Source organism: Coenobita brevimanus, chromosome 36, assembly GCF_032717465.1.
Source record: "Coenobita brevimanus isolate Jiangsu-jjx chromosome 36, ASM3271746v2, whole genome shotgun sequence".
In the NCBI taxonomy this organism is placed as follows: domain Eukaryota; kingdom Metazoa; phylum Arthropoda; class Malacostraca; order Decapoda; family Coenobitidae; genus Coenobita; species Coenobita brevimanus.
Genome location: NC_136989.1, coordinates 6,025,131 through 6,039,686, shown reverse-complemented (window position 1 = coordinate 6,039,686; position 14,556 = coordinate 6,025,131). Strand labels below are relative to the sequence as shown.

Here is a 14,556-nt window from a genome sequence, read left to right as displayed (position 1 = left end):
ATTGTGAGTTCTAGGAGAAGATTTGGACCTAGAAAAAGTCATTTGTTTGGTTAAAATGACATATATTTGGTAGTGTTAATAATTGAGAGAGAGAGAGGGAGAGAGACAGACAGACAGACAGATAGCCAGGGAGACAGACAGAGTGTACCTTAAGTGATAGTAATATGCTGATTCCTCCCTGCAGACATAGATAGATAGATAGACAGAGAGACAGGTAGATAGATAGATAGATACACTAATTCCCTCTCTTTCTGCAGCTGTGTGTGTCGCCCCCTGCCTGAACGGAGGCACCTGCATAGCTCCATATAAATGCCGTTGTTTACATGGATATTCCGGACCACGATGCCAGACACGTGAGTAATACAAAACTCGAAAAAAAATATATATGGAGACCTGTGAGAATTTTGGGAATTTCTGAGATAAATTTTGAGTCCTTGGTCTATACCCTCAGCAAGTATGGACGCCCCCTAACATCCCTAACACCTCTTCCTAAGCGATTTATTTCGCTTACCATACTGTCCCCTTCTGTGTTACTTGAAGTCATTCTAGCGTCACAAAGCATATTAACACACAAAGCGATATTAACCATGCCATATCCCAAAATAAGTCGCTAAGGAAGAGGCGTTAGGGAGAAGGAAGAAGTTTAATCATTCCAGCATCACTATATAAACCAGCCATGTCCCAGAATAAATCGCTAAAGAAGAGGTGGTAGGGAGAAGGAGGAAACCTTTGTATATATTTACACTCAGAAATTGTATATATGGCTTTGCTTGCTGTTACTCTGTTGGTAACTCTCCATGCTTCCTCTTTATGTGCGTTTCTTTGTCATACATGTACGCATTCTACATGTGTGTGTGTACATGTGCGTTTCCTTGATTCGTTCTCCCCATGTACGCTTATTGCCAAGTTGAGGTCGTGTGTATTTCCCGGCTGTATATACATATGTACGTTTCCTGATCATATCTCACATGTGCGTTATCAGTGTGTGCGTGTCCTTATATGTGCGTTTTGTTGTCATGACTGTCTGGCCATGTGCACTTACATTTCCCCTACACATGTACGTGTTGTCATGTGCGCCTACGTTTTGCTAGTGTACTCGCTGTTGCCTTCGCTGTACTAACTGCCTCGCCGTGCCTCCCCACAGCGCTGTGTGCCCTGCCTTGCCTCAATGGCGGGGTGTGTTCTGGACCTGGACGCTGCACCTGTCTGCCTGGCTATACTGGAGCCAGGTGTCACAAATGTGAGTGTATTGTGTCATGCCCTTGTGTCATATGCCAACACTCCTGGCATACCCACCCTAATCATCACCTTTCTGCCTGTGTATTGATGTACCGTCATGCCCCTGTGCCTACCTTACCCACCCACCATTATCATCACTATCATCACCTCCATCACAGCCCACCACGGCCCACAAAGGCTAAACACCTGCACAGAGTGACGTACTAACCACAGACTATCCAACAGAATGCGTCACACTGCCGTCATGCTGCCACAACACACTACACACCCACCCCCCTGACAACAGGCCCTGCCACACCCTGCCACCACAGATATAGGGTGGTGGCCAGGCATACTTTAGGGTTGGCCTCTGTCACCCTGGCCACCCCTCTGGCTGTGGCAGGGGCTGTGCCTTTGTCATGTCACCAGCACATGACATTACCAGCACATCACTGACATCTGTACCAGGCCACAGCGGCCCCTCATGTACACCATCCACCTTTGAGGGGATAGGAGCAACACACTAAGGCACCACAAACCCTGTCACGCTCAGTACAACTCTAGGATATCGTGTTCTGACAATACGTATATGAGGCTCAGTGTTAATGCTTTCTGTGTGTTTTTCAGCGGTGTGTGAGGCGGGGTGTGGTGATGGAGGCAGGTGTATCGGCCCCAACGTGTGTCACTGTTACGATGGGTCTGTGGCGGCTGACTGTGACGGGTGAGTAGAACAGTAGATGAAGAACAGTAGATCAATAACAGTAGTAGATGAACAGTAGATCAATAACAGTAGTAGATGAACAGTAGATCAATAACTAGTAGATGAAGAACGGTAGATCAATAACAGTAGTAGATGAAGAACGGTAGATCAATAACAGTAGTAGGTGAAGAACAGTAGATCAATAACAGTAGTAGGTGAAGAACAGTAGATCAATAACAGTAGTAGATGAAGAACAGTAGATCAATAACAGTAGTAGGTGAAGAACAGTAGATCAATAACAGTAGTAGATGAAGAACAGTAGATCAATAACAGTAGTAGGTGAAGAACAGTAGATCAATAACAGTAGTAGGTGAAGAACAGTAGATCAATAACAGTAGTAGGTGAAGAACAGTAGATCAATAACAGTAGGTGAATAGTAGTAGAAGAACAGTAGAACAGTAGTGTGAACATGACTATAAGACTGAGTGATATAACTACTCTATTCTCTCTCTATTTCTCTCTCTCTCTCTCTCTCTCTCTTTCTCTGTCTGTCTGTCTGTCTGTCTGTCTCTGTCTCTGTCTCTGTCTCTCTCTCTCTGTCTCTCTCTCTCTCTCTCTCTCTCTCTCTCTCTGTCTCTGTCTCTCTCTCTCTCTCTCTCTCTCTCTCTCTCTCTCTCACAACAAATCCAAGAACCATCCAAAGTATTACACTGTCTATCTATCTATCTCTAATCTTTCTACCTCCCTATCTATCTATCTCTATCTATCTATATCTATCTATCTATCTAATCTCTCCACTTGTCTCTAATCTGTCTACCTCCCTGTCTATCTATCCATCTGTCTAATCTCTCTAGCTCTAATCTGTCTACCTCCCTATCTATCTATCTATCTAATCTCTCTCTCTCTCTCTCTCTCTCTCTCCACAGAAGCGAGTATTACTATCCCGAATATTACTCCAATTCGGATGAGGAAGACCAGACCAAATTCGAGACCGTAGACCTAGCTTACTTCAGACCACCTCACCCCTACCACAGACCATGGAGAAACTAACCCTTAACACCTTCTCTGTAGCGACTAATTTTGCCTATTATGCATTTTCTAAAGTTAATAAAAGGGAGACTACAAGCTCATAGGCGGAGGATGGCACGCAAGCCAGACCATGGAGGAACCAATCCCTTAACTCCTTCTCTGTAGCGACTTATTCTGCATCTATATTTAAGCGGTTTATTTTTCCATATATATTTGAAACCATATACTTTTTACACTTGTAGAAACGCATTTGTAAATAATATGGAGAGGGAGGGGGAGGCCGAGGATGAGATGGAGGGATGGAGTGGAGAGGTATATGAGAGAGGGGGTGTGTGAGCTGGGGGGGAGGGCAGGGAAATGGTAGGGGACAGGGCGACATGGAGGTGATTTGTTTGTGGCCACCCCTTACGGGATTAAGGCGTCTGGCAATAGATAGATAGATAGATAGTTTTTGTATTGATTTTTTTGCCATTTATAATACCAAAATAAAGTTGCTATGCTTTATAAACTAGAAATTCAAATGCTAGAATTTTTATCTCTTAAGGAAGCTCCCTAACACCTCTTCCCTAGCGATTTATTTCGGATATGGTTGCTTAATATCCTTTTGTATGTTATTTATAAAGATTGGAAGGATTTATATAACAGTATGGAGTAATGTGTAATAACCAAATAAATCACTAAGGAAAAAGTGTTTGGGGACTTCCTTAACCGAGCTCCCCAACACCTCTTCCCTAGCGATTTATTTAGGTTAATATTCTTTTGTACGTTATATATAAAGATTGGAAGGATTTATACAATATAGCATGGAATAGTAGGGTGTAATAGGTTAATAAATCGCTTAAGAAAAGGTGTGTGGGTACTTGCTACTCCCTAACACCTCATCCCTAGCGATTTATTTAGGATATGACTAGTTTATATCGTTTTGTATGTTATTTATGCAGAGTATAGTGACATTGGAAGGATTTGTATAACACAGCATGGAATGGTAAGGCGTAATATCCTGATAAATCGCTTGGGAAAAGGTGTTGGGGAGCTTCCTTGACTGACGAAGATACTAGCCAGAGTTTTTCTACTCCCATAAACATCCTGTGCATGTTTTTGTGGCTCCAGGTTCATTTAAATTTGAACCCAGTGGACTTCAGGCTGAAATTCCCCCCCTTCAGTCCACCATCGTCCTTTTGTGGGATAGGGAGGGAGTGGAGGGACGTTTGCATGAATAGTGGAAGAGACGGGCTACTTTTGGGCTATTTTTGGGCTACTTTTCGGACCAGATCCCCCAAACTAGCCCACCAGTGCATTTATATCGCATTGGAATGGCTTAATACGTGTTATTTATTACTATATTCAATAATTTCTTGATAAATGGAAGAGGAAACTATTAATTGAACTGGGATGGTGGAAAATTACGGGAATTCTGACTTATTTATGAGGAAGAGTTATGATGGTACCTTACGCGGTAGAAAAATATTTAAATAATTCTTTAAACATCATGTACGATGTCAGATATTTTATTTTTCCTTTTTTAAATTCGTTTTTATGTAGATTTTGGTAGAATAGAGAATTTGTTATATATTTTTTGTTAATCGAATACGAGAGGGAGCCATGAGGTGCGCGGGAAGGGATGCGCAGGAGGGAGGCTGAGATGAGTCGCCAAGTTTTTCCTTTTTATTAGTGAATATTTCGACTTCCACTGCTCCATATATCGCCAAAAAGGTAAGTAGTTTTCCCTGGTTCCCCTGTGATCATGCCAACAGCCGCACTAGCCAGGAAAATGATGGAAATTGTGTGTAATTGAGGAGCCTGGGGATGATGCTGTGGCGTAGGGGGGTAGCAGCGTCGCCATGTCATGTCGGTGGACTTTAGGCTTATGTTACCCCTATTTTGCCGTCCATCATCCCTTCAGTGGATAGGGTGGAGCTCAGGTACTTATATTTAATTAACGTAGGCAGTGGAGCTGACAGGTAGTATGAATAACACCACATGGAGGCTGCCCCGATGCTCCACGCAAGGAAGAAAAATGGCTGCCGGATACTAACTTGATATTTACCAGGAAAATATTATAATTAAGCTCATATAGACAGGGATCGATGTGAACTCGGTGGACTGCAGGCGTAAATTCCTCTTCTGCAGTCCACCATCGTCCTTTTGGGGGATAGGGAAGGAATTGAGGGACGTATGAATAGGCAGGCAGTGGATCCAACCAGCTACATCAGTGCCACCACGTGAAGGCCGCCACTGGTACTGCATGGAGGGAAAATAAATGATATTTGAATTAATTATTGAATATTTTATTGTCCTATGCTATATAAATTGCTAAATACGTAATTACAATTTACTAATCTCCCGTAATATATAGTAACATCAATATTACATAGGGAAATACTACTAATTATGCTTATTATTCATGGTTTCCTGTTATTGTATGTTTAAATGTCTGTTGCTTTATATATTGCAATGTCGTTACAATACTAATCACCCCTAATTTGTACTAACTAATATTAAGTAGGAATATACTGTAATTAGGCTTTTTATTCATGGTTTCTTGCTAATTAGTGTATATTTTAAATTTCCATTGTTATATATTGCTAAATAGGTTTTTAAGAATTACTAATTGATCTTAATTAGTACTAACGGTAATATTACATTAGGTAGGAAAATACTCTAAGTTTTGTAATCATGTATTCCTTTTAATTTTTGAATATTTTAACATCCATTGCTTTATAAATTGCTAAATAGGTCATTACAGTTTACTAATCGCTCCCAATTTGTACTAACAGCAATGTTAATTAGGAAAATGCTATAATTAGGCTTTGTAATCATGGTTTCATTGTAATTACTGAATATTTGGGTGTCTATTACTTCATAAATTGCTATGTAGGTCGTTAAACATTACTAATCACCCATAATTAGTACCAACATCAATATTAATGAGGAAAAGCTGTAATTAGGCTGTCTATTCATGGTTTCCTATTAATTAATATATATTCAAATGTTTTTTGCTTTATAAATTGCTAAATACATCCCTAATTCGTACTAACATCAATATTAGGTAGGAAAATACTGTAATTAGGCTATTTATTCATTTATATTTTTTTCGTATATATTTAAATCTCCATTGCATTATAAATGGCTAAATTGGTCAATGAAAATCACTAATTGGCCCTAATTGATACGAAGAGCAGTATTAATCAGGGAAATGCTATAATTACACTATTATTGATAGTTTCTGAATTAGTATATGTTTAAATGTATATACTATTTACAACATCGATGCTATAATTAGGCTTATATTCATAGTTTTTGAATTAGTATATGTTTATATGTATATACTATTTACAACGTCGATGCTATAATTACACTATTATTGATAGTTTTTGAATTAGTATATGTTTAAATGTATATACTATTTACAACATCGATGCTATAATTAGGCTTATATTCATAGTTTTTGAATTAGTATATGTTTAAATGTATATACTATTTACAACGTCGATGCTATAATTACGCTATTATTGATAGTTTTTGAATTAGTATATGTTTAAATGTATATACTATTTACAACATCGATGCTATAATTAGGCTTATATTCATAGTTTTTGAATTAGTATATGTTTAAATGTATATACTATTTACAACATCCGATATACGAGAAACTGAATCACTTTGAGATATACTCCCTATCTCTTCCAAGTACTGTAAATACTTAATTATGCGTTGTAAATAAGCCAAGCCCTGTGTCGATTAAAGCAAATGTTAGATATTGCACAGTACCCCCATTGGCTCAACATTGGGCATTGAGCTGGATATTGCACAGTACCCCCACATTGGCACAACATTGGGCATTGAGCTGGATATTGCACAGTACCCCCACATTGGCACAACATTGGGCATTGAGCTGGATATTGCACAGTACCCCCATTGGCACAACATTGGGCATTGAGCTGGATATTGCACAGTACCCCCACATTGACTCAGCATTGGGCATTGAGCTGGATATTGCACAGTACCCCCTATTGGCTCAGCATTGGGCATTGAGCTGGATATTGCACAGTACCCCCACATTGGCACAGCATTGGGCATTGAGCTGGATATTGCACAGTACCCCCCATTGACTCAGCATTGGGCATTGAGCTGGATATTGCACAGTACCCCCACATTGACTCAGCATTGGGCATTGAGCTGGATATTGCACAGTACCCCCACATTGACTCAGCATTGGGCATTGAGCTGGATATTGCACAGTACCCCCCATTGGCTCAGCATTGGGCATTGAGCTGGATATTGCACAGTACCCCCATTGGCTCAGCATTGGGCATTGAGCTGGATATTGCACAGTACCCCCCATTGGCTCAGCATTGGGCATTGAGCTGGATATTGCACAGTACCCCCCATTGACTCAGCATTGGGCATTGAGCTGGATATTGCACAGTACCCCCACATTGACTCAGCATTGGGCATTGAGCTGGATATTGCACAGTACCCCCACATTGGCTCAGCATTGGGCATTGAGCTGGATATTGCACAGTACCCTCCCATTGACTCAGCATTGGGCATTGAGCTGGATATTGCACAGTACCCCCACATTGGCTCAGCATTGGGCATTGAACTGGATATTGCACAGTACCCCCATTGGCTCAGCATTGGGCATTGAGCTGGATATTGCACAGTACCCCCACATTGGCTCAGCATTGGGCATTGAACTGGATATTGCACAGTACCCCCATTGGCTCAGCATTGGGCATTGAGCTGGATATTGCACAGTACCCCCCAGTGACACAACATTGGGCATTGAGCTGGGTATTGCACAGTACCCCCATTGGCTCAACATTAGGCATTGAGCTGGATATTGCACAGTACCCCCACATTGACTCAGCATTGGGCATTGAGCTGGATATTGCACAGTACCCCCACATTGGCACAACATTGGACATTGAGCTGGATATTGCACAGTACCCCCACATTGACTCAGCATTGGGCATTGAGCTGGATATTGCACAGTACCCCCTATTGGCACAACATTGGGCATTGAGCTGGATATTGCACAGTACCCCACATTGGATCAGCATTGGGCATTGAGCTGGATATTGCACAGTACCTCCCATTGGCTCAGCATTGGGCATTGAGCTGGATATTGCACAGTACCCCCACATTGACTCAGCATTGGGCATTGAGCTGGATATTGCACAGTACCCCCACATTGGCTCAGCATTGGGCATTGAGCTGGATATTGCACAGTACCCCCACATTGACTCAGCATTGGGCATTGAGCTGGATATTGTGTTACTATCCATGTTGACTATCCTAAAAGCTTCACCATGAGTTACGGATGAAAACAGCGTAAAATACAATACAGGCAGGTCCCGAAGATACGAACAGTTAGTTTCCATTTGGCACAGTCGTTTAAATGAATTCTCGTATAACAAAACACGTAACTAATGGTAAAATTTTGGTTGGGTTCAAGGACCCCATCAGAGGCGAGTTTTCAAGCTAAATTATACGATACCAAATGCAACAAATATATCTATATTACTGAACTGTAGAGAAAGCAACCTGAAAGAGCAAATAGTACAGTCACTACTCGTTATACGATGGGGTTAAGTCAGGTCGTACCTTAACGTAGAAATTGAAACTCATTATTTGAAGTGGGTGATGTCAACTCATCTTCCCAAAGTCACCCACCCAAGACTAAAACAAAAGTGATAACCCTCCTTAACCCTTTAACCGCGGGTGTCATTCCAGAATGACATTGCAAAAACTGGACCAAACCGCGGGTGTCATTCTCGAATGTTTGTGAATATTTTGAATACCACGCATTTTTTCCATGCGCCAATTGTTTCAAGGGAGAGTAGCTATTAAGTTCTTTCAATCTAGCCAACCCCCACCTCCCCCCCCCCCTGGGACTCCACCTCCCAACCCCTGGGCCCCCCACCCCACCCCGGACCAAACACGCATCAGTATCTGTCCAGCTGTGTGAGTGACAACACCGCTGATGTGGCAGTGAAGTGCGGGCAATTACAGTGCCTTTTACCTGCCTTAGTGAACACAGAGTGGGTGTTTATCGTATGTGCAGTGTTCATATATGTTTACAGTATTATTATCAGAATGAGGTTGGCATTTGGTAATGGTGTGTGAGCGAAAAATAGTGATTACAACACCGCTGATATGGCAGTGAAGTGCGGGTAATGACAGTGCCTTTTACCTGCCTCAGTGAACACAGAGTGGGTGTTTATCGTATGTGCAGTGTTCATATATGTTTACAGTATTATTATCAGAATGAGGTTGGCATTTGGTAATGGTGTGTGAGCGAAAAATAGTGATTTTAGATCGCTCACTTCTAATGGCACTGCCCATCCAGTGATAGTCAACGAAATCATGAAACCTACATCATTGCAAAGCTGAAGGTTAGTACTTTCTAATGGTACCTTATTTTTCGCACTAGATTTATTCTGTGCAGAGTTATAAAGGTTTAAAGTTTGTTTACATTTTGGTCGAAACCCCGCGGGAGAGGACACTCGGGGCAAAACAATGCCCGCGGTTAAAGGGTTAAGCAATATCTGGTGAAATTATGCGACAGAGTACGGATGACAACAAGACTAAGGATCACCCAAGGGCAGGTAAGTATTTTCTGGTTTCTAGTTAGGGTAGCTTAGATGGGGGGAGGGGAATAACACATTTCGGCCATAACACTTAGTGATAAGAACTCTCAGTTAAGTCTGGTGAAATTATGCAACATCTGGCGCCAAAACAGACATAACCAATGGATCTGTGTAACATCCAGCGTTGAGGCGTATCAGCTGTCTGGTAATTAATAGCCAACTAGCACTGTATTACTGTACATGCAGACGCTAAGATATTTTACCCATAGATGCGATACACCGGCTTAACGATGGGGGTAGAAATACCACCATACCCCGCCGAACGATGGCCAGACCTGGTTTAATGATGGGTTTTGATTTTTTTGCTGCCTATGATGATATTTTAAACTTAAATTTTGTGTTAAGGTTAATTTATAAACTGTTTTTAGTCTTGCATTAATGTGTTTTAGCCACAGGTGGGGTGAACACTGTCATTTTGGGGTACATTTTACAAAGTTTGATTATTTAGACTTAACATCAGATGGGGCTGTTTTGAACATTGTCAGTAGACTGGACTCGTGCATAAAGGAAAACATTCCCACGTATTTTATTTGCCCCAGAAATTGGCTATCATGGTATGAATTGTATACCATCATCTTCCTTGATGTTTATGCTATACGATAAGCCAATAAAAACACACAAACTTGATGAGTAAAAGTACTGTCTACCCAGATGAGGTGAGAATATTGTTGTTCAACAGTGAAAATAACTGCCCTATACTCCAGCACAAAACTTTGCCTGCATGATGCAAAAGCTAAGCATAGGCGATGTCTAGATGCCGAATTTCACGAGCTTTCACGTGGTGTTGTTGGGATTCTGATACAACCAAGAGTTTCCAAGTGAATTGCCAAAAATTGTGCGCATGCCCCCTCCCCCCCTGAAGTAAAAAATGAGAGAGTGCCGACTGAGAGTGTTGGCCTGGAAATAGACACCATGCCCTTTGACGCACCAAATATTGACGCATTTCATGTTTTGGTGAATATTTTTGTCCAGAAATGGCTAATCGGCATCCTTTCAGACCAACACTGCAAGTGTGTCAGTGGGTCACGAGTTCCTTTTCAGACTAAAAGTGTTTTGACGCGTACTGAGTCACGGTCTGTGAAGGGTAAAACAACAGTTTGCTACAGAGAACCCATTGTAGTTACCATAGGATCCTTATGTATCCCAACGATCTAGAACAATGTTTTGTGAATGAAATACCACGTTGAGTACACCGCTTCCCGTCCGATCAGCGAAGTTAAGCAACGTTGGGTCTGGTTAGTACTTGGATGGGTGACCGCCTGGGAACACCAGATGCTGTTGGCATAACGTTCTCCCTACGTGTCAAGTGGGGTTGGTGGAGGATTAGTGCCCCTCCCTGTAAAACAATTAACTCTAAGCCCTTGGCCACCCCGTTTGGGATACATGGCGTCTGGCAATGAATGAATGAATAAATGTTCTATGAAAAAAGATAAGATTTTGGCAAATTTTCAAAGCAACAGTTCAGAAAATCCTGGCTGTGGGGCTGTTTCGGACAACATCTGAAATTTTTGGAAATCTGTATGAATTAATTTTTTTACGGTATAAAAATATTCTATAAAACGTACTGTTATTTATAGTTTTTTTTTTTTTCCTAATTAACAAAGCAAGTTTATTGAATGACAAAAATTGCACTTAATGTATATGCTGCTGTTACAGATGGACTGACTCAATTTTCTATCTATAGCCTGACGCCCTAATCCTGCAAATGGTGGCCGCAGACAAAACGCCTCCAAGTCGCTGTGTCACCCACCATTTGACTGCCCTCCCCCCAGGTCACTCCCCCCTCCCTCATATACCTCTCCATTCCATCCCTTCACCTCATCCTCGGTCTCCCCCTCCCTCTCCCTACTTCACCTACATACACCCTCTTAGTCAGTCATTCTCCAATCTCTCCACATGTCCAAACCACCACATTGTATTTCTCGCAATTTTCTGAATCACATCCACATCCATCCCATATCGTTCTTTCACTTCTTCATTTTGTCCAGATGTTTCATTCATTCATTCATTGCCAGACGCCATGTATCCCAAATGGGGTGGCCAAGGGCTTAGAGTTAATTGTTTTACAGGGAGGGGCACTAATCCTCCACCAACCCCACTTGACACGTAGGGAGAACGTTATGCCAACAGCATCTGGTGTTCCCAGGCGGTCACCCATCCAAGTACTAACCAGACCCAACGTTGCTTAACTTCGCTGATCGGACGGGAAGCGGTGTACTCAACGTGGTATGGCCGTACTGTGATGAAATTTCTTAGGTCCTTGTCCCCTTCAGTTGCTACATTTTGGTCTGTTGCTTCTTCCCCTTCCCTTGTTAGTGAGCTGCTATGTCTTGGTTGACAGATATGCAGCCCTTCAGTTGTGGCCTTCCTGTCTTAGATTGTGCTGCTTTACATACAGTCATCCGTCCATCCAGAACAACTGCATTATCCGCAACACGCTGGGGGGTTTTCCGATGTCGCACGCTCCTCCCTACGGGGGATATCTATCTGTCTATCTATCTATTGCCAGACGCCTCAATCCCATTTGGGGGGCGCGGTAGCACAGTGGTAGCGCGCTGGAGTCGTAATCGGGGGATTGCGAGTTCGAGCCTCGCCCGGGCTGCCGTACCGGGAGTGGTAGCTCGCTCCTGTAACCCTAGCGGGGCTATATAGTCCAATACAGGGCTTAGCTCGGGGGAACTCCATTTCTCCCATTTTCAATCCCGTTTGGGGTGGCCACAAACAAATCGCCTCCAAGTCGCCCTGTCCCCCGCCATTTCACTGCCATGACAGAAAAAAAAAAACCTTACTTCAAACCCTAATATCTGCCAAGCCATAACAGCGAGAGAAAAACTTAAAGATACACAAGACTCGCCAACTCTTTCAAATGCAAGTATCTCCACGTCTCCAGCTGGTCCTGTCGATGAGTAAGAAGTTAAAGTTCAAAGGGTGATGGGAAGGCGCTTGTGGCTATACACATCAACCTGCATTGATCTGCGCCCAAAATTGTGACAGCTATACATGTCGGCTGGTGCGTAGGGGTTAAAGGTCGCTTGAGAGTAATTCTTGAACTTGGCAGCCCTCCCTGTGGCGCTCTTCTTGTAATTTCTAACCATCAGTAGACAGGTAAATAAGACATAAATAGGCCAGTGTAAATTCCAAGGAGGTGCAAGGTTCAATAAACTGTAAAAGCTGGAGTGATTGTATCCGGACAGAGCCCCAGACTTTTATGCATTTAGTTAGAGGGTAATTATGGATCAAATTTAATAAAGTATTGGGTAAACAAACCGCAATTGTTTATAGATCTAAAAATAAATAAATAAATGTTTGGGTGTCTTTAAGCGTACAGCATCTCTCTCTCTAAAAAAAATGAAGATGTAAGTTGAGGGAACTATTTTTTATAAAGAAAAAACACGCGACCAACTTTCTGAAACAGCCCCGGTAGGCCAGAATAGGAGGTATGAGAGAGGGGGGTGTGAGCTGGGAGCAGGGCAGTGAAATGACTGGGGACAGGGTGACGTGGAGGCGATCCGTTCGTGGCCACCCCTTACGGAATTAGGGCGTCTGACAATAGATAGATAGTCCGCAATAGCCACATCTTACTCTTTTTGATGATTTCCAGATTATATTTTTGGGTTAGGTGAGAAGATTAGGAGAAATACAGTGAGGTGGTTTGGACATGTGCAGAGAATGGAGAATGAAAGACTGACTAAGAGGGTGTATGTAGGTGAGGTGGAGGGAGGGAGAGGGAGGGGTAGACCGAGGATGAGGTGGAGGGATGGAGTTGAGAGGTATGTGAGGGAGGGGGGGGGTGAGTTGGGGGGAGGGTAGTCAAATGGTGGGTGACAGAGTGACTTGGAGGCGTTTTGTCTGCGGCCACCCTTTGCGGGATTAGGGCGTCGGGCTATAGATAGATAGATAGAATTATAAACTGCTTTTAGGCTTAGAGTACCTTATTTTAAAGCTGTTTTGGGGGTTGAGGTAATCTAGACACTGTTTTTGGACTAATTTGGGTGGGTTTAGGACTTTTGCTGGGGGGAAACCCAAGGCTTAAAAACGCATCCTTATACTTTACATGTTAAATCTACCCCAAGATACCATACCCCGCCTAACGATGTGTTTACACTTAACCAATTGCATCTTTGAACTGGGTAATACCTCTACTGTATCATTATTGTATTTTATCCCTAGTTTTCCTCTTGTGCTCACGGTGATTGCATTATGTACTGTATTAAGCAACGTTGGGTCTGGTTAGTACTTGGATGGGTGACCGCCTGGGAACACCAGATGCTGTTGGCATAACGTTCTCCCTACGTGTCAAGTGGGGTTGGTGGAGGATTAGTGCCCCTCCCTGTAAAACAATTAACTCTAAGCCCTTGGCCACCCCGTTTGGGATACATGGCGCCTGGCAATGAATGAAAATGAATGATCATTATTGTATTTTGTTGTATTTAATATATCATCACTGTGTTGTATTTTATGCTTAGTTTTCATATTGTATTCAGGGTAAAGTTTTTAGGATAGAGGGTCGAGATGGATAGTAACACAATATCCAGCTCAATGCCCAATGCTGAGCCAATGGGGGGTACTGTGCAATATCCAGCTCAATGCCCAATGCTGAGTCAATGTGGGGGTACTGTGCAATATCCAGCTCAATGCTGAGTCAATGTGGGGGTACTGTGCAATATCCAGCTCAATGCCCAATGCTGAGCCGATGGAGGGTACTGTGCAATATCCAGCTCAATGCCCAATGCTGAGCCAATGGGGGGTACTGTGCAATATCCAGCTCAATGCCCAATGCTGAGCCAATGGGGGGTACTGTGCAATATCCAGCTCAATGCCTAATGCTGAGCCGATGGGGGGTACTGTGCAATATCCAGCTCAATGCCCAATGCTGAGTCAATGGGGGTACTGTGCAATATCCAGCTCAATGCCCAATGCTGAGTCAATGGGGGTACTGTGCAATATCCAGCT

General features: G+C 42.7%; 1 protein-coding gene, 1 non-coding gene and 1 pseudogene across 2 annotated transcripts in view; 2 read left to right on the top strand and 1 right to left on the bottom strand.

The window, feature by feature from the left end:
• Positions 1–3,251, top strand: part of LOC145396329 (sushi, von Willebrand factor type A, EGF and pentraxin domain-containing protein 1-like) — a 57,215-nt gene extending 53,964 nt beyond the window's left edge. The window contains exons 51-54 of the mRNA XM_080269727.1: positions 258–353; positions 1,145–1,240; positions 1,846–1,939; positions 2,845–3,251. Of these exons, the coding sequence (XP_080125853.1) occupies positions 258–353; positions 1,145–1,240; positions 1,846–1,939; positions 2,845–2,968 (410 nt within the window). The 3' untranslated portion in view covers positions 2,969–3,251. The remainder of the gene's footprint in view (positions 1–257; positions 354–1,144; positions 1,241–1,845; positions 1,940–2,844) is intronic.
• A 7,518-nt stretch (positions 3,252–10,769) lies between these two features.
• Positions 10,770–10,887, top strand: LOC145396345 (5S ribosomal RNA; annotated as a pseudogene).
• An 838-nt stretch (positions 10,888–11,725) lies between these two features.
• On the bottom strand, positions 11,726–11,843 carry LOC145396342 (5S ribosomal RNA). The gene has a single exon (XR_013896765.1). It is a non-coding gene; the product is annotated as a 5S ribosomal RNA (ribosomal RNA).
• Between the last annotated feature and the right edge of the window lie 2,713 nt (positions 11,844–14,556).